Consider the following 24,925-nt stretch of genomic DNA (forward strand, 5'->3'; position numbering starts at 1 on the left):
CCGTATGCAAAAATATTCATGTGATTCAGCTCAAAAAATGTGAATCATATTTAAAATTCCATAAAAAATAGATGCGTTTCCCAAAGAGAGATATTCTTCTTAGAAAATTGCTGCCTCATAATTTTAGTCATCTTAAAAAAATCGCGAAAATATTTTTTTTTAATCGTAACAGAAATATTAAATTACAGTAAATTTCGAGAAATTTCAATCCGGAAAATTCCTCTGTTATGAATCTGCATAAATAAATAAATAAATCACGTGTAAATATGTGTATCGGTCGAGGAGATGCTTAATAATTATGACTTGAACTTGTAAACTTTGTAGATTTTTGTATGTATGTATTGCATTCATTCATAATAATGGAGCATTGTTACAATAAAAATATAGAATTTTGTTTGGGAAGCTGCTTCTCTTATTTTTTTTTCTTTGGTGCATTTTTTAAATTATTGAGCCAATTCACGTCAGCTTTCGTAACCCCGTAAAGTTTTCTAATTCTAAGATCTGCAGGGAAAAACATGGGTTTTATCTGTAGCTAACTTTTTTTAGTAAAATCGTAGACAAAAATTACCCTAGAAGTTGGTCAAAAGTTTTTTGGTAAGTTTATAAGGTTACGAAGAAAGCTGACGTGAACGGTGTCGATATATTTTTGACCCGGCAGAAGAGAGGAGTAAAGTCAAACGTAGTAAATAAATACGTGGAGTGAATTTCTGTTTGGAAGAAGAGACGAGAATACTTTGCTGGAGAAGAATTTGGTGGGGGTGTGGTCACATGATGATTTGTGGTTCTGGGACGGAGGCAGAGATGGCTTTGTGTGGGAGGACTTTTCCGCCGTTGATGTACACCTCGTCCGACACGATGACGTCCTCCCCCAACACCGTCACGTTCTCCATCCGCACCCACTTCCCGATCACGCAGTTCCAACTAAAAAGTAGACAGAATTAGTTCCGGTTTCTTTGCGAATTTGCGAATTTCATAGTTAAAAATTCTAATGACGACATCTTATTTGGAAATTTAGTAAGTTCAAAATTTTGCGATTTGCAAAATGTTGATTAAAAAAACAATCTTTTTATCCTATTTTGACTCAGTTTCTACGAAATTTTCTATACTTTTTATGGAGAAGATGTGTTTGCGAAATAGAAAAACGTTGGGTAAATTTGGGAATAAAAAATTTCGGAAAATTTGGCAAGTTGGGTTGTTCTGCTGAATTTGGGAAGATTATTGTACGCCAAATATGTAATTGTCAGTAATTGGTTAAAATGTAACTTACCCAACGATGGAGGAATCGAGCCAAGAATGTGACTTGATTTTGGACCCCTTCATAATTGTTGATCTCTTGATGCAAACGCCCTCCTCGATTATCACGTCTGGTCCGATCGTCACGTTCGGACCGATCCGACAGTTCGGCCCGATCTTTGCGGTAGGGTCCTGCACATTAAGAAGTACACAATAATTACTTTCCATACTCATGAGGATGAACTAAGAATGGAGCTCTCTCTCAGCGTACGCTCTCCAATTTTGGCGAATTTAGTGCCGATCGCTGTACAATTTAATTAGTAGTAGGAAATTTGCGAAACACGCGATCTCCCAATGGGCACGTTTGGCAGTGATATTTGCATCCGAAGAGGAGAAAACGCTCAGTAAAGTTGGAAAGTGTAAAATTTTGTAAACTTTACTGCGCGTTTTCTCCTCTTGGGATGCAAATATCACTGCCAAACGTGCCCATTGGGAGATCGCGTCTTTCGCAAATTTCATACTATTTAAATCTGTAATCGATTGATACTAATTTCGCCAAAATCTGAGAGCGTACGCTGAAAGAGAGCTCCATTTTTAGTAGAAAAGTATGACTTTTCCATAAATATGTTTTTCTGGGGGGGATGATGAGCTTACGACGAGGACGTTGCCGACGATGCCGTCGCCGGTAGCGAGTTTTGCGCCCTTTGCTTTGAGGGAGGTGAGGTGGAGGCACATGCCGACGAGGAAGTCTTTGGGCTGGCCGATGTCCATCCAGTAGCCTTGCAGCTCGAAGGCGTACAAGTTCCCAGAGTCCGCCATCGCAGGGAAGATCTCCTTCTCGATCGAGGTCGGCTTCACCTAAGGGGTCAAGGGTCAGTCATTATTTGATACGTACTTATTTTGATTCTGAATTTTGTGCCTGTCGTGGATCCATAATTTAAATAGATTACTAAAATTCATAATACTTTTCGTAAATATTTGTGTAACTTTTATCAAAAATATATAAATTTTGTTAATATTTCTACTAAAAAAGGGAAAGATTTTGAACACTAAATTTGGTGAAACAATTCCTATCTTTTCGTAAACATTTTATCGTTTTTGTAGAAAATAAAGATCAAATGTCCACCATTTTTCATACTTTACAAAATATTTTGGCTATTGTTTCTACGAAAAGTAGATACATTATTTTCCTAAACATATTTTTCAGAAATATTAAAAGCAAGTTTCCATCACTTTTCGGAAACTTTCAGAAAAAAACTGACCTCAATCCTGTCCAAAATGGAGGGATTGAAAATATACATCCCCGCATTGATCTTATTGGACACGAATTCTTGTGGTTTTTCGACGAAGCGTTGAATCATTCCGTCCTCGGCGCAGACGACGACGCCATATTTCGACGGCTCCTCCACCCTCGTCACGACGATGGTGCCCTCCTTCCCGTGCCCCTTGTGGAACTGGACCATCTCCTTGAACGGAAACTCGCACGTGATGTCGGCATTCAGTACGAAAAAGGGTTCCGGATTGGAGGACAGGATCTCCCGGGCGAGCGCTAAAGGTCCCGCGGTCCCGAGGGGTTCCGTCTCGTGCGAAAATATCAGAGTGATTCCGACCTAGGTGGAAAAAATAGGGGTTTTTGAACCTTTTTTTATAAAAATTTGACCACGTGGGTAGAAAATTGGGCGATTTTTTCCCAGGAATTTGACCTCTCACAATGGACGTCGACCAGTGTATGGTCTCTGATTTTTAGCAAAATTGTGTTAATTGATGGGGAATTTAATTAGTATGAAAGGTTGCAAAAGACGAGATCTCCAAATGGGCTCGTTTCGCAGAGATATTTGCATCCGAAGAGGAGAAAAGGTGGATTGAGGACCTCAATTTGAGGTTGACAAATTCTGTACACTTTGCAAATTTACTGTACGATTTTTTCTCTTAGGATGCAAATATCTGCGCCAAACGTGCCCTTTGTGAGATCGTGTCTTTTGCAAATTTTTGCAAATTTCATACTAATTAAATTTGTAATCGGTTGACACTAATTTGCTCAAAAATCTGGGAGTGGTCGAGGTGACTGACCTTTTCCGCGTACGAGCTGAGTTCTTGTTCCATCTCTTGGGCGCGGTAGGACACGGCGAGGACGACCTGCGTCACGCCCGCCGCCACCAAAGCGTCCAGCTGATGGACGAGGATCGGTTTGTTGGCAAATTCGACGAGGGGCTTGGGTCGGAAGAGGGTCAAAGGTCGGAGACGTGTCCCGTACCCACCCACAAGAATTAACGCCTTCATGTTCCCGATGCTGGACGACTCTGAAATGGAAATTATTAATTAATTAATTGATTTAATTAAATTAATAATAATCCCAGTTAATTAGTTAATAGTGCACGACACAAAACAACACGAGCCATGTAGTAATGTAGGCTCATGACCAAAATCGTCAGAATTGACACGTTTTTAATCATTTCTTCTCCGCTCTTCGAATTTATATTTTAAAATTCTGACCGACAAATTTGTAGAGCAGGGAGAATTCAATTTTTTGAAAATATACACTCCAGATTTTGATAATTTTTGGCGGAGAAGATTTCAAGTTTAAGAAACCTTCAGAAAAATTGTAACTTATCGAAACCGGCTTAAAAAACTCAGCGCTATTCCATCAATCAACTCACTGAGGACAAATTCGTCGTCCAGAATTTTAAAATAAGTTCCCAGAGGAGAAGAAATGATTAAAAATGTGCTGATTTTGACGATGTGTCATCCAGTTCTACATTAATTAATTAAATCCTCTCCTCCCCAGTTAATTAATTAATACATATGACACACACATCAACAAATTACCATGCATTACATACCAAATTACAAAAACTTACCGGAACTCTTCATCTCGAAGTTGGAATGTCAAACGGGGTGGTAAAAAAAACTTGGAACTATTTTCTTCTCCTCGCAATTTTAATGTAAAAGTGACGTGACGAAAAGCGGATTTTGCAACCTCAACCAGATAACAAACACAGGCAAGAAGATTAATAATTCATTCAACACGAGGGAAAAAAAACGTGCAAAAATTCACATAAAACCCGACCCCCACACGATTTGGCAAACTAAGAAAGAATCAAAAGAGTAAATTAGTCCGAAATCACACCGGTTTTTAATTGTATTTATTAGTTTAGAGTTATTTCTCATAAACAGAGCTTATCAATCCATCGATACTCACCTGTTCGCTAGTCACTTATCTGTCTTCTTATCAAGTGGGATGAGACGACGAGGCTTGGAAACTAAGAAAGAGTTTTATTAAAATAATCACACCGGTTTTTTTAGTGAAGAAATAGTTTGCACTTATTTCTCATCAGCAGAGCTTATCGATCGATACTCACCTTTTCGCTCGCTCGTCACTCACTTATCTGTCTTCTTATCAAGTGGGACGGGAGGGATGACGACGGTGACGACGACAGCAGGAGGATTGACGACAATTAACAAAATGTGATGACGAGTTGGCTGAGCTGAGCTGTCAGGAGAGAATTTTTTAAAGGCAGCCTTTTCCCGCAGAGACGGGGAGGCGAGGGCTGTCCATATACGGTGTGGGGGGAAGGAGGGGGATTATTTGGGGGGTGTGGTCCTCTGGGGAATGAGGGGGATTTATGACGAGAAAAAAGTCCGGGGTGAATGACCCCATTAAAAATTTACTCTATGGTGTGAGACGCTGTATCGTGGAGAAAAATGTTGGGCGTAGGCACGTCAAATTTTAATTGCTGATGGGAATTATACGTTTTTTTTGGTAAATTTGCAACTCGTGCAGAAAAGTATGGGGCGTCTTCATGCCAAATTTTATTTTGGGAAGTTTGCCAGATTTCGCAAAACTTTTAATAGAAAATTAAGGGATTTGCCACATTTACTACTCATGCATGCAGAAAATAATTGGGCATATGCATGTCAAATTTTACTAAATTTGCGAGATTTCGTAAAATTTTGAGGGAATTTTTGTCCCTAAATTATGGATGGCCATGTTTTAATTTCGTAAAATTAATAATTGCCAATTGGATGACATTAATAACTACCTTAATTTGACATTATATACATAATAACTTTTAAATTCTCTTGGAAACAAAAAGGTTAAAAATTCGGTACAAAATTGACAGTATTTTTTGGTGGAGAAGAAGAAAATGTGTGTGCACAGGAGTGCGGTTGGAGAGGAGAAAGTGGAAAATGTGTTGTCTACAAGTCGTAATCATTTTATCCCAACGGCCAACAAACGGGGAAAAGGAGAACAATGCCATAATCGCCATACTCTTGCTTTCACCCACAATGTCCAGCCAATTTCTCTCCAAGCTACTTTCTCCCAAGCGCCGCGGTGGCAAAGCGCCCCCATATTCGCTATATACTCCTTTCACTCATAATCTCTCAACTTTCTCCGAAGAGCCCCGGTGGCGAAGCGCATCCAAGAAGATGCTGCTTTTACCCATCTCTGTTCAACTTTCTCCTAAGCGTCCCCAGTAATTTCTACTTCTGCGGCTTTTACCCACCATTTCCTTCCAACAATGTGATGACGTGAGCGGTCTCGCTCCGATTTTGACGAAACCACGATAATTATGCAGCCTTAGATAAATAATTGAACACGTGTTTCAGGATTTTTTTTCATAATGCTCAGTTTGAACAAAGTTCGTAACAAAATTCGTAAGCATTTTCACCCTCACGAGAAAAATTTCAGGGTAAAAATGAGGATTGAAATCGGGTCAAAATTGGAACAGCATTTTGAAAAATTCTGAAGCACGTGTTCAATTATTTATCAAAGGTTACATAATTATCGTGGTTTCGTGAAAATCCGAGCGAAACCGCTTGCGTCATCGCGTTGTAAGTATGAATTTATCCTACCCCAAAAAAGTGACCATCTGAGTCATTTCCGAACCGATTTTGATGAAATTTTGCTTCGATCATTGTTACATAATTTAGAAACGAAATCTGGTCCGACTTAGCGAATGCTTGATTTTTACGCGAGCTATAGGCTAAAATCAGGGTTCGGAAAAATCCAGGGTTTTACTAAAAAAAGAAAGAACAACCAATGGGTTTTTTGGGTTTTAATAGGTTTTGGGTAATAAACCCAATAAAAAATCCTAATATTGAAAATCTACTTTAATAACCTAACCATGTACAAATCCTCCTTGTCCATATTATAAGTTGCATCGGTTCAGAAATTCATTTTTTGTAGCACTGGATGGTATAAGGGCATCGCTAGTGCAATGCATAAATTCATATAAATAAAATATATAAAAAACTCTTAAATAATTGCAAACAAAACTCATCACCTGTTTGAATTTCGACTCAAAAATTTCTAACAATGCGATGACACCAGCGGTCTCGCTCCGATTTTGATGAAGCTTCGATAATTATGTCGCCCTAGATAAATAATTAAACACGTGTTTCGGGATTTTTCATAATGCTCACTTTAAACAAAGTTATGATGGTATAAGTGGCCGAAAATTCGCATTTTTCTCCCTCAAAAACAAAAAATAACTTCACTAGAAGAATGCGAATTTTCGGCTACTTATACCATCATAACTTTGTTTAAAGTGAGCATTATGAAAAATACTGAAACACGTGTTCAATTATTTACCTAAGGCTACATAATTATCGAAGTTTCATCAAAATCGGAGCGAGACCGCTGGCGTCTTCGCATTGTAAGACTTCCTTTTTTTGGGACCTTGTTTATATATTCATTTTTTCAGAATTTCGGATAATTTTATTTTCAACTTTACCATAAAATTCTGAACGCTTTACAACACTCAAAACACAAGTATGTAAATTTTTAAGGTTAATTTTAGGTTAAATTAAGATTGGAAATATTTTTGATAGTCTGAAACACAGTAAAATTTCCCATCCTTATTGTAATGAGTTCGTAATTGTACTCCGCATTTACAACATACGAAACACTCGTGATGCCAGGTTGCTCCTTTTACGGTGGTGTACTGCCAATAGATAAGAGAAAAGTATTCAATGAAATGCGTGGGCAAAAACCTCGTATTACTCGTCACAAACGGTGTGCATGATATGTGACTTAACTACCAGGAAATAATGTTTCTCATCTAATGGTAATAAAATTAACTTTAGCCAGTAACAATTTGTGATAGATTTATCACTACTTGGTGAAGTCACATATGCGCACCGTTCAGTGACCGGGCTTTTATCAACAAGTCGACCATTACAAAAATTCGAGGGTAGCACAAACTATAAACTCTGTTTCACCTTGAGTGATGGGCAAGGAATATGAGAATCCCATGTTAATTCGTGTGGCTGTAAGATCACTCAAGCTGAAACGGAGTTTAGTCACATAGATCTCCGATCACAGATTTTTCTTACTAGGGATACTTTCGAGGTGATAGTCGTGTCCAGGGTACCCACTATGTTTTTTAGAATCTACTAGGACCCCAGATGAAGGATACATTCTTATTTCCTTGTAAAACTCATATTTGGCGCCGTAGCGTGGCGCCAAACTTAAAAATCTGGATTTTCGACCAATTTCAAACTTATAGCTTTTGAAGTTTCCGTGGGATTTTCAAAATTTTACGTTTAAAATGATCACAAAAGTTTAAATTTTAAGAACAAAATGAAAAACAAAAACTGTTTTATTTTTGAGTTATTTTGACGATTTTTCAACGAATCCCCATGTTTAGGATAATTCTGAAATTTTACAAAAATTTGAAAATTTTCGTTATTTCAAAAACATCATGGAAATCTATAGTTGAACACTTTGTGATGATTTTGGCCAAATATTTTGAAAATCCGTCCAGGATTTCAAAAGTTATGACGTTTTTAAAATTAAAAACATTCAAATTTGGCGAATGTAGCGCCACGCTACGGCGCCAAATATGAGTTTTACAAGGAAATAAGAATGGATCCTTCATATGGGGTCCTAGTAGATTCTAAAAACACTAGTCTCCGTAGCCCGCTTTGCGGGCTCTAGGCAAACATGAGGCTTTATTTCATAAGGTAGAAGCGCCTTCCATGTCACCGTCAAGTTACAACTCTAAGGGCGTAGGTCAAAGGTTAAGTTACAACTCTAATGTGTAGGTCCCAGGTTGAGTAACAATTTTAAGGAATGTGCCGAGCTTAGAGGTCACGTAAATACTCCACGGGTGAGAATTTCAAGTCTCGTCCAATTCGGGGCGCCACTGGTTGTTCTGGTGTAGGCAACGTTTTGAGAACGTTTTTGTACTTTCGGCGAAGAACGCCCCCTAGCGCCGAAAAATGCAAAATGGTTGCTCAAAGTTCCGCTAGGTGGCGTTGGCCGGTAACTAAAATAAATATGGGGCAATGTGAGACTCCTGCGAATATTCAAGCGCCAAATTCAATTGTGGACACGACCCACTGCACAATTCTTGGTTGTGATAGTGGGTACCCTGGACACGACTATCATCTCGAAAGGTTCCCTAGTTAGTGAAACTAAATCCTGCTCCGGCCGTCCAAACAAAGTCCATGTGCGTTATACCAAAATCGTCCTCCATGCTGAGATTTTTTCAAGAGTTCGGGGATCTATGTGAACTATTTTCATACCTGTGGGTAGCACTAACCCTGCCTATTACATAAAGAGAGAAATGCAGAAATCCCATATATATATGTTCGTCTCCTCCAATATAGTAATAGGCTGGTTAGTACTAACCTTAACTTTGTTCAAGGGGCCGGTCATAAATTATGTAACGCGATTTTTTAGGCCCTCTTTAACATTTTTTTGGATTTTCATCGGAGCCATAGACCCCCCCTTTCGCGTTACATAATTTATGAACGGCACTTAATGAGCGATTCGTTGACACACCGTATTGATCGTAGGAACAGTACTTTATCCCTTTATAGAGAACGTCCATATATTACATCATCATTTTAGTGGGTGGATGGGCTTAGGTTTTCTTATCTCAAAATTCCCTATCCTTTATTTTACACGTTGGGTGGAAGGGTACCAAAAATCGAGAATTTTTGATGACGTAATATATGGATGCCCCCTAGGCTGGGCAGGTCATAAAATGTGTATACTAATTCAGCACACATTTTTCTGCAAATTCATACCCGCTGATCACAAACTTTCCCACATCCTGCACACCGAGGAGAGAATGCTTCATGGTAATGCGGCACGCAATAATATTTCCCATCCTTCTTCCTATATGTTGGCAACTGTACTCCGCATTTGCAGCATACAAAACATTCATAATGCCAGGCGACCCCATCTGCAGTCGCGTGCTGAAAAAATAATGAAACTTAAGGCTCTATTTCATTTTCATAGAGTGTTTAGTCTCACTCAACCCTTGCTCAATGTATTTAAATGTAATTTCTAAAATGGCATCAACTTCATGAGTGTTGAGATAAATGGGACTTTTGAAATTTAAATGTAAAGCTAATTTTTGGTACTACAAAACCTTGGTGTTTTCAAAAAATAGAAAATTCATTTGCTATTTTTGCACACCCAATTTTTTCAAAAAATGAATTTTCTAATTTTTGAAAACACCTAGGTTTTGTAGTATCAAAAAATTAGCTTTACATTAAAATTTCAAAAGTCCCATTTATCTCAACACTCATGAAGTTGATGCCATTTTAGAAATTACATTTAAAGACATTGAACACGGGTTGAGTGAGATTGCGCGCGAACGCGTCATCCACAACAGTCTTAAAAAACCTCTAGATTATGTCAGTATGGTTCAAGTGACGAGGGATTGGAACTAACAATGGAGGTCTCTCAACGTATGCTCCCAGCTTTGGACCGAACTAGCATCAATCGATCACAAATTTAATTAGAATGAAATTTGCAAATGGCACTATCTCCCAATGCGCAGGTTTGGCGGATATATTTGCATCCAAAGCGGAAAAAATGCGGAGCAAATTTTTAAAATGAAAGATTTGCAAGCCTTGGGGATGTGTTTTCTCCTTTTTTTATGCAAATATCTGTGCTAAACTTGAGCATTGGGAGATAGTGTCATTTGCAAGTTTCATTCTAATTAAATTTGTGATCGATTGACGCTAGTTTGGTCCAAAGCTGGGAGCATACGTTGGGAGACCTCCATTGTTAGTATAGGGGAAATGTCACCCGAAAGTTCCCATCCCCTGGACTTTTTATTTATTCAAGTTACAGGGAAACGGAACCTAATTGTCGCAGGATTTAGCGGGTGTCGATTCCCCGTACCCTATTACACAAAAGTTACGATTCCCCTGAACCCAAGATTTTTCTTGGGTTTTTCCTAAAGTGGATAAATTTCTGCAGAAAATTTGAGTTATCTCAAATTAACAAATTAAGAACGTAAAGTTTCCTAAAATCAGAAATACCTGACTAATTTTATGAGCGGCAAGCTAAAAATATGTACGGGGAATCGTCACTCAATTATTATGTGTATATATAAAGAGTAGTAGAAGAATCTTGGGTTCAGGGGAATCGTAACTTTTGTGTAAGAGGGTACCGGGGAATCGACACCCGCTAAATCCTGCGACAAGTTGGTTCCGTTTCCCTGTAACTTGCATACCTAAAAAGCCCAGGGAATGGGAACTTTTGGGTAACGTTTCTCCTGCACTAACAATGCGATGACGCCAGCGGTCTCGCTCCGATTTTGATAAAACCACAATAATTATGTGTTCGTGAAAATTCAATTGTGTGCGTAAAAATTCGAATTTTCGGCTACTTATACCATCATAACTTTGTTTAAACTGAGCATTATGAAAAATCCCGAAACATGTGTTCAATAATTTAGCTAAGGCTACATATAATTATCCAAGTTTCATCAAAATCGGAGCGAGACCGCTGGCGTGATCGCATTGTTAGTTCCACTTGAATCAGACTGATGTAAGAAAATAAAATATTCCCCCTGAAACAATACGAAATTATCAGGGATGGTTAAAATAGATGTTTTAAATACAATTGTATTTTTAACCAATATAGACAATTGTATTTTGTATTCTACAATTAGAAAAATGTATTTTCACTTCAAAATACAAACACTTTTCGAAAATAGGTACAATCATGTTAATCGCACTATAAGCAGATTTTTAAAACAGATTTAAAAAATGTACAGTAAGCCCGGATTTAATGCACAATAAAAATTAAATATTTACTTCGGAATAAAGTATTCCAATACAATTAGTTCTTTTCACAACAACAAAAACATTAAATTTTAGGTCTGAAAAAGTGTATTTTCAGTAAAAATCGAAAACCGGTTTTCAAGTGTGTAAAAACCGGTTTTTACACTCATTACACTTTTAATCATAAAACTGTTTTTTTAAATTGCAAAACCGGGGTTTGGCTAAATTGAAACCTATAGTTTTTTACCGATTTTGGATGTCCAAATTCTGTCCTACCTGTTTATCGCAAACTTTCCCGCATCCAGTGCATCTTTTGGCGAAACGATCCAGGTAATCAAGCAGGCAATAGTATTTTTCATCCTTGCAATAGTGCCCTTGCTCGCGCAACTGAGTCCCGCACACACAACAGACGAAGCATTGGTGGTGCCATTTTCTGTTTCCAGTGATCGTGAACTAGCAAAGATTTCAATCAATTTTTAGACATGCAATATTCGCGTCAAGGAGCCATTCATATATTGTATAACGCAAAAATCGCGATTTTCTAAACCCCCTCCCCCTTTACCAACTAGAGGTGAGTCGGTTCGACACTTTTTTTAATGCATCCGAACCGAATCCGAACCTTTCGGTTGAAAAAAATATCCATCCGACCCGTATCCAAAGGTTTTGCCGAACCGAATCGAAAAACTCGGTTTCAGTTTGAATGGATGTATTAGTAGGTAGGTATTTATTTTATCCGAAAGTCGAATAACCGACTCAACTCTGATACCCTGATATCATTGGAGCCTTAGACCCCCCTCCTCCCTCTCGCGTTGCATACTGTATGAACGGTCCCCACGTGGTAATACCTGTCCAACAAGATCCCCACCACAATTATAGCATCCGGTGCCGGTATAGCTTGCAGCCGTATTAGAATGATACGGTGTATCAGTCGCTGAATTTTGGAAGTTGACGCTGATCTTTTTATTAACATTCTTATCCGCACCCAGGCTAATTTTTGAAAACCCATCTGTAACTTTTGACGTTGATGGAGGCGAAGTACTAGTAGAAGTTTTAATTTTGACGAAATTATGCGTCTCGGGATGAAGCCCTGTTCTCGCTTCGCAACTTTGGCAAAGGTTATAATCCGAACAGATGATACATTTGTAGCGCACTCCATGAATGTCCGGGTTTCCGCAGCCCTTGCAGCTCACGCCGTAATGAACTGTGTAACTTTGGACGGATGAATTCGAACTGTCGCTTGATTTAGGTTTGGCGCTAGAATCGGGTGGCGCTTCTAGAAATGCGGAATATATTTCTGAAGGGGTTGATCTTCTATCAGAATCGACTTCCGTCATACTTAATATGACTCCAGCTGCGACAGGCCATTTGCTGCCGACTAGTGATGGAAGTTGTCTCTTAAATTTTAATTCCATCACGAGGTTTATCAATTTGTCGAAGGAGCCATTGTTATGCGAAGGTTGCGCGGAGGGGTGTAACAGCTCGAGGAAGATGATGCCAAGGGCGTAAATATCGACGCTTTTTCCGTATCGTTGGCCTTCCTGTTCGGGCGCGAAGTACAACCGGGTTCCCGTGGCTTGTGTGTGGGTCAGGGAAAATGAGGTGGAATGGGACGTTGCGATTCCAAGGTCGCCAATTTTAATGATTTTTGGGTCGGAGAATGATGTAAAAATATTTTCGGGTTTTAGGTCTCGATGGATTATTCCGTATTTGTGGATGTGTTCGACCCCTTTGACAAGTTGGATGAAGGTATTCATAGCTTTTTGATCGTCTGGAAGCCGGCTTGAGGCAAGACAGCTGCGTAGATCGCGACCACATAGTTCCATCTGAATGCAGATTATATCCAGGGCGCTTTTTCCTGGGGGGACACTGCAAATTTTGAATAGAATTGATGCAAAGTTTAGTTTAAAATATTGGGGAGATTGCGAATTAAGGTATGTGTTTGTATGGTATTTCTCATGAGTATTTCTATACAGATGGTATACTTTTCTGGGTATATCATTATATCTCAGCTAAAATTCATATGGTATTACTAGATACATAAATGCTCAAGGTCATTCCACTAATACAGGTACTTATATTTCCGTATTTTGAGCAACTGACTCACTCTCACAATGGAGGTCTCCCAATGTGTGCTCACAGAGTTGGACCAAACTAACGTCAATGGATCACAAATCTAATTAGTATGAAATTTGCAAATAGAACTATCTCCCAATGCGCAAGTTTGGCGGAGATATTTGCATGCAAAGCGGGAAAAATGCGCAAAAAATTTGTCAGCCTTGGGGTTAGGACTGCCAATGAGTTCGAGTCAGCTCATATGACTCATTGAGTTAGTGAGTTGAGTCGAGAGTATGGCTCGACTCACTTTGAAATGAGTGAGTAAGAAAATAATGAGTTTGAGTTGAGTTACGAAAAATGAGTTCGAGTTGACTCATGAGTCAACTCATTAAGGATTTTTTACTGCCAGTTTGTCCACTTCGACATTTTCACCTTGGTGAAAGCAAGCTGATAAATCTAGAGATATTTAGCGATTTGGAATAAAATTATTCACATTTTCGATTTTTTCACTTTCAAATCCTCGTGAATGTAATGTGAGACACTTTCTCTCCAAATAGTTTGAATTTGCTGGGCTGGATGAAATACAAAATGGACAAATGTGCAATTGTCAAAGATTTTTTAAACGAAAAATTACAATGTTAAATACACATATTAAACTGTCCTCCCTATACACATCGCCATCATACACCGATTTGTTGACTAGCTTATTGAAATTATCACAACAATTTTATATTTGTAGATTTTAATCTTCTGTATAAAATCATGAAAATTGTAATGGGTGGCTACCGATATCGTTCTCAACGGAAAATTCATTTAAGAATCAAAAGTATAACGAGATTTTAACCCCCTATGAACGTATTTATGTAAATAAATATTTTACTCTAAAAAAGGTGAGTGGACTCATGATATGAGTTGAGTTTGAGTCGTTAACATTTGAGTTGAGTCGAGTTTGAGTTGAGACTAATTTGAGTCGAGTTGAGTTTGAGTCGGTGATTTTTCTTAATGAGTTGAGTTCACCCTTAACTCAGCTCAACTCATTGGCAGTCCTACTTGGGGTACGTTTTCTCCTCTTTTTATGCAAATATCTTGGCTAAACTTGAGCATTGGGAGATAGTACCATTTGCAAATTTAATACTTTGTGATCGATTGACGCTAGTTTGCTCTAAATCTGTGAGCATACGTTGGGAGACCTCCATTATTTGTTGTTCATAATTTTAAAATAATTTCCCAAAGGCACGAAATGGTTAAACAAGGTTATGATTTTGGAGAGGTTAACGCAACATACGTAAATTGAACACCCGACGAGTTTTGTCCAATCTTTGCATGCACCGCTTTGAGTGCAGCGGCACTTAACGAATCCTTCCAACAGGTGTGGTAGCGAACGAGGTTTTTGTGGTATGGCACCTTAACCAGGTTTTGAACTTCCCTCTCAGCGTCCCCGTCACTAGCGAGGGTCACCTTAATCGCGTAAGTACTTTTATCGAGACGATTCACAACTTGTAGCACAGCTCCGAAACTACCCGCTCCTAATAATTTGGTTATACTATTTTCCTCCAAAAGTCTGGAATCTGGGGGGTAAAAGATAAAAAAAGTATTAAAATCATACCTGTTCAAAAAAACTTTTTTCATTCACAATTCAGGAGTTCTGACTGAAGATTTTCATTTACACTCAGTCGTCATTTCCTTTCAAACTCATTTCATTTCACTTCATTTGACTTCATTTCTTACTGTATTAAGCATAAGGTGAAAAATGAAATGAGTGAGGAATCCTTTCATTCACAGTTATTCATCTGAAATGACGGAATCTTTCACTTGTTTTCATTCAAATCACAGGAAATTCATTTTCATTCACTATCATACACAATCAGTCAAATGAATGAAATTGAACAGGTATGATTAAACTAGAAAAAAAACGCTAAGTTCTTACTTTTTGCAGTAGCCATCGCAGGTGTAGGTATTTAAAACAGGTCAGCAAATTATTGTAATTAATTATAATTAAGTGCCAACTTAACCAGTGCACTAATCAATTAACCATTAATTTTAAGAAGTATAATGAGTATAACGATGTTATATATTTTTTAATATTTTGTAACTCTATGGACAATTATGTCTGAAAGGGTTTTATAATGAATTAATCAACTATGCATCAACAAGTAAGCAGTGCTCATACGTTCTGCCTCTGCCTTGGCAAACAGATTCACAATGGGGACGCGAACCAAGTTCAAGCCAGATTATTTTGTGACCTTGTTGGTTTGGTTGGTTTGTAGTCATTTATTCACATGTTATTCCTTGATCAGTACAATTTAATGACTGGTTTTCATCAAGTAAGACTAAGAAAATAGATTGAGTAAAGAAGCTAACTTACATTTTACTTATAATCTAACCTAAGTTTACGATTTTTCTTAACAAATTCTGTAATAAGACTTTCCTGTACATGTATATTTTCATCTAACAATGGGGACGCAAACCATGTTCGACCCAGATTATTTTTTGACCAGGTTAGTTTGAAAGAACAATTCTTTAGAAACAACGTTTAGCCCGGCATTTGCGCATATGCGAGAAATTCAGCAAGTATTGGGACTTGCAAGTCTACGAAAACGCTCGGTTGCCGAGCAGAATCTGGCAGAAATTGAGCATTTTCGCGAACTTGCGGTGCCCAAGACTTGCTGAATTTGTCGCATCTGCGCAATTGTGGCGCTAAACATTTCTAACGAGTTCCTCTTTCAAACTATATAACTAAAAATAATCAGGGCTGAACATGATTTGTTTCCCAATTGTCATTTTTTTACGAAATTATGTACACTTTATCCCGCTTAAAAGCCCTAAAAAATCTGGGTTGAACATGCTTTGCACACCCATTGTAAGTCTTATCAGTATTTCATTTGATGGTCATAAATATACTTTTTTTATACTATCTTTTTTTCAGAGCTCAACCAGCTTTATAACTGCGAATTCAACGTGATCATTAGGGGTATTCATTATATACGAGTTCGCATGCAACATACATATTTACATAATTTTAAAAAAGTGCGGATTAAACATGGAAATGTGCAAGTTCGCAAATGAATTTATTTCCAAGCCTAAATTTTGTTCCAACTTTGTTTTAACGCTGCTTGCGATATGAATTCGTGATGAATACCCCCATTATTTCGTTACAATTAATATATCAGGTTGTTTAGATTGAATCAATTGAATCACTATTTAGAATAAATACGTGGCCTTGTTGTCTCTTGCCTTGTACTTCACAGCCACATATTTTCGTTGGCAATGGCCGCGGAAGCCGTGTGGACCTCTGGGGGCATTTATATTGTAGGGGAGGCAAGGCATGAGTGGTTCGTATGATCATGTGGACATCGAACATCCTGTTCAAAAAAACTTTTTTTCATTCAAAGTTCAGTCATCCCGATTTCTGCCTGAAGATTTCCATTCACACTCAGTCATTTTCATTCAAACTCATATCATTTCACTTCATCTGACTGCATTTATTACTTCGCCCCACGTATTAAGCATAGGGTGAAAAATGAACTGAAATGAGTGAGAAATCTTTCATTCGCACTCACTCATCTGAAATGACGGAATCTTTCACCCATTTTCATTCAAATCACAGGAAATTAATTTTCATTCCCTCTCATTCTGTATCAAAATCAGTCACATGAATGAAAATGAACAGCCATGCAACCGTAGCGACATTGTCCCCCCGCTTCCGCGGCCACTGTTCGGTCGTACGTATGTATGCCTTTCATCTGTCAGATTGCATATTTTTTATGATACGCAGGAATTTATTTGTTTCATAATTCATTCTACATACTTGATAAGGCAGACTGGCTTTTATGATATGCCATGATAACCACTTAACAATTAGTCAGCCTGATTAATTAAATTATTCAGGGCAATAAAACAAATGCATTAAATCAAATCTATTTAGGGCCGTCCGCAAAAAATTAAACGTTTGATTCAACCTGAGTAAATTTAGTGGTCACTCGTAAATAGAGACGGATAAAAGTGTAGGATTTTTGTTGGATAAGAATCGGAGACATACTCCGTACTGGGATTGATTTGGTAATAAATTTTTACCAGTTTGGTAGTATTTTTGTCATTTCTCTGGCCAGTAATGTTTTAACACAGGTTTTCTAAAAGTAAATGAAATTTGCATCTCTCACACTCTTAATAATCCGGTAAGGTCACGCAGGTAATGATTTCTCGGTAATAACTTTAGTAATACTATTTTACCAGGTAGTAAAAATTCGTTACCATGATGGTAAAACTTTATTAATAAGCCGGTACAACTTATCATTACCACTTTGGTAGAGTCATATACTTGTGCTTTTCGGTAATGTTTATTACCAGATTATTTACAGTGCACGCACTCGCTATATTTTCAAAGTCAAAATTTCTGTGGGAATTGATTTTAAAATTCTGAACGACTAATTTGTAGTGAGGTGCACATTTTTTAAAAACATGTTTCCCGTATTTTGACAAATTTTGAAAGAGGAGAGCTCAAGGTTTAAGAAGCCTTCAGAAAAGTTGGAACTCGCTTAAAATACTTAATCAATCAACTCACTGAAGATGAGTACAAATTTTTCGTTCATAATTTTAAAATAAATTCCCAGAGGGGAGAAATCATTAAAAATTTGGTAATTTTGATGATGAGTCATCGTTAATTAATTGAACCTCCCAGTTAATTAATTAATATTCATAACAAATAAATTACTCACCGCGATTCCATTACTCATGGGGTACAAATTTTGAAATTTCATCCTGCAGATAGGGGCCGTACATAAATTACGGAGCGCAAAAATCGCGATTTTCTTGACCCCCCTTTAACATGTGTCACATAGGCACGATATCATTGGAGCCTTGAACACCCTTTCCCCCCCCCCCCCGCCCCCTCTCGCGTCACATAATTTATGGTCCGTCCCCTACATTATTTAATTAATTGAATCCTCTCTTCCCAGTTAATTAATTAATACCCAAGATAAACAAATTACTTATCGGCATTCCATTAATCCATAACTCAAATTTTCAAATTGCCGATAGGGGCCGTCCATAAATTACGTAACGCAAAAATCAGGATTTTTTAGACCCCCCACGCTCCCGCCTTTAGCATAGGTGCGATATCCTTTGAGACCCCCTAGCCTCCCCCTCTTTCAGTACGTAATTTATAAACGGTCCCAGTATAATTTTCTTAAATTGTTTTTTAGTTTCCACAAAATAAATCTGCATTGCTATGACGTCCTCGAGGTCCAAATTGGAATCCGCGCCACGCACCGTAGCCTTCGCGCCGTCGGAATCTGGCGGCGCGGAAGGGAACTGCGAAGTGAGCGTGTACGCCGCGGTCGACGTGAGCGGAAGCATGGCGGGTCCCAAGGCGACCGAAGTGTGCGAAGCGCTCCAGCGGATCATCGACGACTGTCCGGACAATGTTCTGTTCGACATCACGTTGTTTTCGACGACCACGTGGAAAGCCGCGACGGCGCTAAAAACTGGATTGAACACGGGAAAACTGATCGCGGAAATTCAAACGGCGTGCGGACGGAAAGGAATGACCGCGCTGTATGATGCGTGGGGCAATATGTTGACTAGTATTCCGAAAGCGGGTAATTTGAATTTGGTCCGTTTTTATTATCAGAGGGCGGTTATGTATCTGTTTTCAAGTTTCCGATTTTATCCTAACCAATAGTCAAACCCTTTTATGAGGATGTTTTCATAGAATTTCAAAAATTTCAAGATATTTTTACATCTTGCTAAATATTTCTAGCTTCTTAGGCACGTAAACTATAGACATTTCTGTATAAATATTTGCAAAATATGGAAATATTTTTAGATATTTTTTCAAAAATACGTAGATATTTTACATAAATATTTCAAAGATTTAAAGCGAATTTTTTTGTTTAAAGAAATTTGACTTCGAAAAAGCTTACAGAAATTAATTTACGAAATAAAAATTGCGAAAATTCAAGAATTTTTATCGCTTTTTTGATGCATGTTTGGTAAATATTTTGGCGTTTCATTTATCAAAAATATCAAATACGAAAATCGGTGATTTTTCGTAAATACATAACCGCACTTTGATTTTTATACGTTATTTTTAGGAAAAATTATCATTCTTTGTTCTTAGTTTTGAAAAACGGTTTCGTGAAAATCTTTGTGCTCACGGATGGCGAGGACAACTGTTCCACGAAATACGATGCGAACTCTATCGTCCAACTGACAAAAAGTATTGTGGGCGGGAATTCCAAATTTGACTTTATTCAAGTTGGAAAAGGTGGAAATGCGGGGATTGTCAGTGCCCTAAAGACCCTAAATACTGCGACGGGAAATAATGCTTTTCGCTCGATGGTTGTGGATGATTCAGCTAAAGGAATAAGATCCGTAAGCTGGTTGACGATTTTGGGGTTGGAGACGTCCATATATTGCGTCATGAAAAATGTCGATAAGTGCTTTTGGGTCGCTTATCTTACTCGTGTTAAGCTCAACTTGAGTAGGATAAGGAAGCGGTGGGTGGTCTTAAAATTGACGTTTTTTTTGATGACGCAATATATGGACGTGCCCAAATGCTACAGCTTCTGTCATTAACCTTAGGACTGAATTACTATAAATAATCGTCAAAATCAGTACATTTTGAACCATTTCTCCGCTCTGGAAATTGATTTCAAAATTCTGGACGACGAATTTGTCGACCAATTTAAAATAAATATGCACTCCGCATTTTGACACTTTTTGAAGGAGATTTAAAATTAAGAAATCTTCAGACAAATTTGAACTCATCGAAACTGGCTGAAAAAACTCACTGAGGATGAGTACAAATTTGTCGTTCATAATTTTAAAATAAATTCGCAGAGGGGAGAAATGATTATAAATATCTGTATGTGGATTTTGAAAATTTTGGTGATGAAAATGAGTGAAATGGAAATCTGAAGATGAGTGAAATGGAAATTTTCGATTTTTTATGAACAGGCCATGTCCACCGTGCACAAGGATATCCTGCTTTCCACCACGAGTAAGAATAACCCAGGTAATTCAACCCTAAAAGCGTCAGCTACTGGATCCGGGCAGACTCACGTGGGGCTAACTTCAGGTTCGACAAGAAATGCAAATCCAAGTTCGCGCGGTGCCGCGAGCGCAACCGCAACGCTAAGCAGTATCCACGAGGCGAAGCTTATCCAAAGTTTTTCCGCGGCGGATATGATGTCGACAAGGAAAGTTGGGTCGACAACGGGGGCCAGCAGTAAGGGTGGGGCCGGACCTAGTAGTAGCCGCCCTGGTGGCGGTACAAGCAACAGTCAAGCGGGAACTAAGAAGACGGAAAACGGCAATATTCTGAGCAGTACGAGTTCATCATTTCGCTTGCAGTGATTGTTTTAATTAAATACTTGGAATTCAAAATATTCGCGTGCTTAGGGTCCGTTCATAAATTATATAACGCCAAAATCGCACACCCTTTAACATGTTACATATGTAGCTACATTTCTAATTAATTAATAATTGATAATTATAAGGAAAATATTTTGCCTAATTAATTGGCAGTTAGTAATTAAACTCGGCTTACAAATTAAGCCAGTCAATTAGCTAATTAATTAAAATATTGACAAATTAATGGATGATTTTTAGTGATTTTCTAATTAATTAGTAATTAAAATTAGCTTATGTATTACTAGTTAAGGTTAATTAGGAATTAATACTTAGTTTAAACATGCTATGTAATTAGATAATTAATTAAATTCACTAGTTAATTAGAAAGCCCTGTTAATAGGAAAGACATGATCTCGCAATGGGCAAGTTTGACGGAGATTTTTGCATCCAAAGAAGACAAAGTACGGCAAATTTTCTCTTCTTCGGATGTAAATATCTCTGCCAACCGTGCAGATGGGGAGATAGTCTTTTGCAGTGCAGTTTAAATTTAGGATCGATTGACACTTACATTTTGCTCAAAGTCGGGTCGTCGAGCATAAGCTGCTCGACGTCCATTGCGAATTGAACAAAACATTATTGAAAGTTAATTATAATTTGATTTGATTTAAACCTTTATTCAACTGTTAATAGAAATCAGTTTACAAAAACTGGTTTAAATTGTATGACACGAATAGCCATATAAATTTAAGCGAATTACTAAACTAATACGCGAGCTAGTAATAAATATGGGAAATTTTTATTTAGGGTGCACATATTTCGGTTCGTATACGTATAAACGTACTCCTTTCATCTATTAAATAACAAACGGTTTGTAAATGCTTACCAGTTTCATAATGCACTGTGTTTTATAAAGCATACTTGACTTTCATGACACGCCATGATAACCAGCCAGTTCATCCTCGTTAATTAAGTGCAACTAGGGCCGTCTGCAAAAATACGTTTGACGTAAATTTAGTGCGGAGACAAGACAACGTGTGCATACTTGGACGCATTTTATGGATAAGAGTACGATTTATTGTAGAGCTGAATCAGTTGGAGAATTTCAGACCAGAGGTCGACGCCGACAAATTTTCGGCGGCGGCGGCGGCGCCAGTTTTTGGTGATTTTTCGGCGGCTTCGGCGGCATGGCGTGGCGCGACGGCGCAATGTTGAAGGTATAGGAAATCAAATTTTTCGGCGTCGGCGGCGTATGGTCGGCGGCGTCGACCTCTGTTTCAGACCTTATAATTGATTCGCCCAATATCACACTGTGCAATGTGCGCATACAACCTGCTTTCTTGATTATTCAAATTCACAGGTACAATGTGTAAATATGACTGAAGTGCTATAAATTTGGGCGACGTTCGTATATTTGCATTTAGTTAGATTATGCACTCGATAACTTGTACATACTTCGTTGCAGTCATCTACTTGCTGATAAAATTGGAAACGAGAAATATTATCATCAAATACCTAAAGTACTTACTCTCCAATCCCAGTCGAGATTTGGTTGTCAAATTGAATACAACAATATTTCCAGTTCCCGTAACCACGGTGTAGAACATAGATATAGAGTAGAATAGATCAAGCTTCTTCCATATTGTCAATGTTAAAAACTCGGCAATGTTTTTGAGGTGGGACTAAACCCTGCCTGTGTCTACAAACCAAGCTTGTTAAACTCCGTATTTTATTATTCGACACCACTTATTTTTATTTTGGCGTTTAAATTATTCAATTTCGTATGATTTAAACGCCAAAATAAAAATAACAGGTGTCAAATAATAATTTTTTAATGGTGTGCAAGCGTGCTAAGCATTCCATGCGCTACCGTGCAACCATGCGTTATCCCCAAATTATCCCCAAATTCTCCTCCATGCCGAGACGCTTTTTTCAAAAGTAGCCGAATCTACTCTACTCTATATCTATGGTGTAGAACTACCTTATAGATTTCCCCTCTCTCCACCAGTTTATCTCAATAAGGCTAATCAATAGCTATTGTAAGCAAATTTCAACTCCTTTGCAAATTTCATCCTAATTAAATTTGTGACGGTTTGACGCTAATTTGGTCAACATTTGAGAGCGTACGATAGGAGACCTTAATTCTAAGGGAGAAATGAGAGATTTGTGAGAGGAACGTGATTTATGAGAAATATTCGATTTGTCTTGATCTGTTCGACAATCCAAGGCAGGGATTTAGGAAAATCACCGTCATTTCGACTGTAACTGTGTAGACTAGGATAAAAATTATAAAATGTCGAAACTAGAAAAATTTCAGCTTTTCTTCGAAATTAAAATTAGTCAAATTTATTCAGCACGGAGTAAAAAATGACACCATCTCCAACGATGTGCCAAATTTATTCAGTCTTTAGCAAAATTTTACACAATTTTATACAAATCTTGCACAACGCTGGGGAAATTTTACCTTTTTGTTATATCATCCTCTTTGTTACACAACCTTGAGTAAATTTTGCTTATTTTTATTTAGAGTGTATGCATCACAATGCACTCCACAAGTTTATTATATCTATTGCTGAAGTTTATTTCGAAATGGTTTACATTAATTAAGTTTATTTTGAATTAAGTTTATTTAAAATTTAATTAATTTTAAAATTCAAATTAATTTTATTATTCTAGAAATATCATGGCCGCCCAATCTACGACTACCGAAACGGCACCTCTTACCCAGGCCGAACAGGATGAGTTTTTGGATCTCGTCGTTGCTCAATCTGCACGGGCTGCTCTGCGTGAAGAAAGCCCGTTTTGGGACGCGATTTCCCAGTTTATCGACATGTTTCGAGACATGATTCGGAACACGTTGGTCCTAAAACTCGAACATTTGCCGATCATTGGAACATGGGCGTCCAGGGTTGCCGTTACGGTTTCTGAACTGATATTTACCCTTGTTGGGACACTGCTTCACTTTTTGAAGACCATATTTTCCGCGAAACGTGTCTGGATTGAGGCGCACACTGCCGCGCTTACTGCTTGGAAGGCAAACGAAGATAAAGGTCTTCTGGCGCAGACATACGCATACTCCAAGAAAATGGCGGGATATTTCCTGGAAATTATTAAGCAATGCTTGGAACGTGCTATTAAAACGCAAGGACTGGAAATGACGCAGGCTGAAGTTGCCGACATTTCGAAACTTTTGGATGAGATTTTGTAAATAAATTGATTTATTGTATACACGATGTTTGTCATGTTTTACAATGATTGATTTTTTTTCAAGGAAATAAAATTATTATGTTGGCAAATAAATTGATAAATTGGAACCAGTCATTAGCAATGTTCAAAACTCTTCAGCAATGTTAAACACTCTTTAGCAACCATAAAAAATATTTGGCTACATTAAAAAAAGTCTTTAGCAACGTTAAAAAGTCCGTAGCAACAACAAGAAAACTCCATAGCAACATAAAGATGCCTCAGGGGCACGGGAGGTCAAAACGGTATTAATTTTTGAATTCCCCACCTCCCGGAACTCTAGACAGAGTGTAATAAAACACGGTATTAACTTGACAACAAACCCACGAGTGTGTACTTTGTTAACTCTTCAATAATGCGTGATTTCAAAACATGAACCCGCGCTCACCTCTACGTCGAGATGACCATGGCATCATGGTCTGGAAGGAGATAGTGTGGTGAGGTCGTTCCGGAGAGGAGTTGGGCGATTTTATTTGTTGCGTCCTGTTCATCTTCGAAGGTGAGGTAGGCTAGTTTATTCCCTCCGTTACGGAGAGACAGGATGATTCCACCGGCAGAAGGGCAGGTTTTGGAAATGCGTCGAAATTTCCGAATTTCTAGGTCTCTTAGGTGAGCAAAAATAGAGAAAAGCGACCATACCTGTTCAAAAAATTAGTTTTCAATCAAAAGTCAGTCATCCCGATTTCTGACTGAAGATTTTCATTCACATGCACTCATTTGCTTTCAAACTCATTTCATTTCACTTCACTTCATTTCTTACTTCATTTCCTACTTCGCGCCATGTATTAAGCATAAATGAAAGGAGTGAAAAATAATTTTATTCATAGTCACACGTCTGAAATGATGGAATCTTTCACTCCTTTTCATTCAAACCACGGGAAATTCATTTTCATGCAGTATCATAATTAGTCAAATGAATAAAAGTGAACAAGTATGTATGCTACGGCGAACAGGAAGCCCGCGATTGAAGGGTCGACGGTAGTGTCACCACAATAACCGACTATTTTGATTA

General features: G+C 38.0%; 4 protein-coding genes across 12 annotated transcripts; 2 read left to right on the forward strand and 2 right to left on the reverse strand.

Annotated features, from left to right (window-relative positions):
* Nucleotides 1–406: 406 nt before the first annotated feature.
* Nucleotides 407–4,731, reverse strand: LOC110860432 (mannose-1-phosphate guanyltransferase beta). Of its 2 annotated transcripts, XM_035860369.1 has the most exons (8): nucleotides 4,593–4,731; nucleotides 4,433–4,493; nucleotides 4,092–4,319; nucleotides 3,304–3,533; nucleotides 2,496–2,843; nucleotides 1,888–2,091; nucleotides 1,268–1,425; nucleotides 407–921 (listed from the first exon to the last, which is right to left on the reverse strand). In XM_035860369.1, the coding sequence occupies exons 3-8, from the start codon at nucleotides 4,102–4,104 to the stop codon at nucleotides 765–767; spliced, it is 1,110 nt and encodes a 369-aa protein (XP_035716262.1). In that variant the 5' UTR covers nucleotides 4,105–4,319; nucleotides 4,433–4,493; nucleotides 4,593–4,731; the 3' UTR covers nucleotides 407–764. The 2 variants fall into 2 exon arrangements, with proteins under 2 accessions (XP_035716262.1, XP_021965159.1); XM_022109467.2 differs by lacking the exon at nucleotides 4,092–4,319.
* A 2,223-nt stretch (nucleotides 4,732–6,954) lies between these two features.
* On the reverse strand, nucleotides 6,955–15,450 carry LOC110860428 (ribosomal protein S6 kinase alpha-5). The gene is made up of 6 exons (XM_035860423.1): nucleotides 15,248–15,450; nucleotides 14,606–14,888; nucleotides 12,111–13,131; nucleotides 11,542–11,718; nucleotides 9,271–9,441; nucleotides 6,955–7,178 (listed from the first exon to the last, which is right to left on the reverse strand). The coding sequence occupies exons 1-6, from the start codon at nucleotides 15,261–15,263 to the stop codon at nucleotides 7,041–7,043; spliced, it is 1,806 nt and encodes a 601-aa protein (XP_035716316.1). The 5' UTR covers nucleotides 15,264–15,450; the 3' UTR covers nucleotides 6,955–7,040.
* A 1,801-nt stretch (nucleotides 15,451–17,251) lies between these two features.
* LOC110860461 lies at nucleotides 17,252–21,483 on the forward strand. 3 transcript variants are annotated; one of them, XM_022109508.2, is made up of 4 exons: nucleotides 17,252–17,379; nucleotides 18,522–18,917; nucleotides 19,439–19,692; nucleotides 20,278–21,483. In XM_022109508.2, exons 2-4 carry the CDS (start codon nucleotides 18,548–18,550, stop codon nucleotides 20,674–20,676), a joined length of 1,023 nt encoding a protein of 340 aa, XP_021965200.1. In that variant the 5' UTR covers nucleotides 17,252–17,379; nucleotides 18,522–18,547; the 3' UTR covers nucleotides 20,677–21,483. The 3 variants fall into 3 exon arrangements, with proteins under 3 accessions (XP_021965200.1, XP_021965199.1, XP_035716287.1); XM_022109507.2 differs by having other exon boundaries at nucleotides 17,260–17,509; XM_035860394.1 differs by having other exon boundaries at nucleotides 17,260–17,495.
* A 657-nt stretch (nucleotides 21,484–22,140) lies between these two features.
* LOC110860454 lies at nucleotides 22,141–23,987 on the forward strand. Of its 6 annotated transcripts, none has more exons than XM_022109498.2 (3): nucleotides 22,141–22,286; nucleotides 22,659–22,709; nucleotides 23,347–23,987. In XM_022109498.2, exon 3 carries the CDS (start codon nucleotides 23,354–23,356, stop codon nucleotides 23,876–23,878), a length of 525 nt encoding a protein of 174 aa, XP_021965190.1. In that variant the 5' UTR covers nucleotides 22,141–22,286; nucleotides 22,659–22,709; nucleotides 23,347–23,353; the 3' UTR covers nucleotides 23,879–23,987. The 6 variants fall into 6 exon arrangements, with proteins under 6 accessions (XP_021965190.1, XP_021965186.1, XP_021965192.1 ...); XM_022109494.2 differs by having other exon boundaries at nucleotides 22,143–22,286; nucleotides 22,646–22,709; XM_022109500.2 differs by having other exon boundaries at nucleotides 22,143–22,268.
* Nucleotides 23,988–24,925: the final 938 nt, after the last annotated feature.

This window comes from Folsomia candida, unplaced genomic scaffold (assembly GCF_002217175.1).
Source record: "Folsomia candida strain VU population unplaced genomic scaffold, ASM221717v1 Fcan01_Sc032, whole genome shotgun sequence".
In the NCBI taxonomy this organism is placed as follows: domain Eukaryota; kingdom Metazoa; phylum Arthropoda; class Collembola; order Entomobryomorpha; family Isotomidae; genus Folsomia; species Folsomia candida.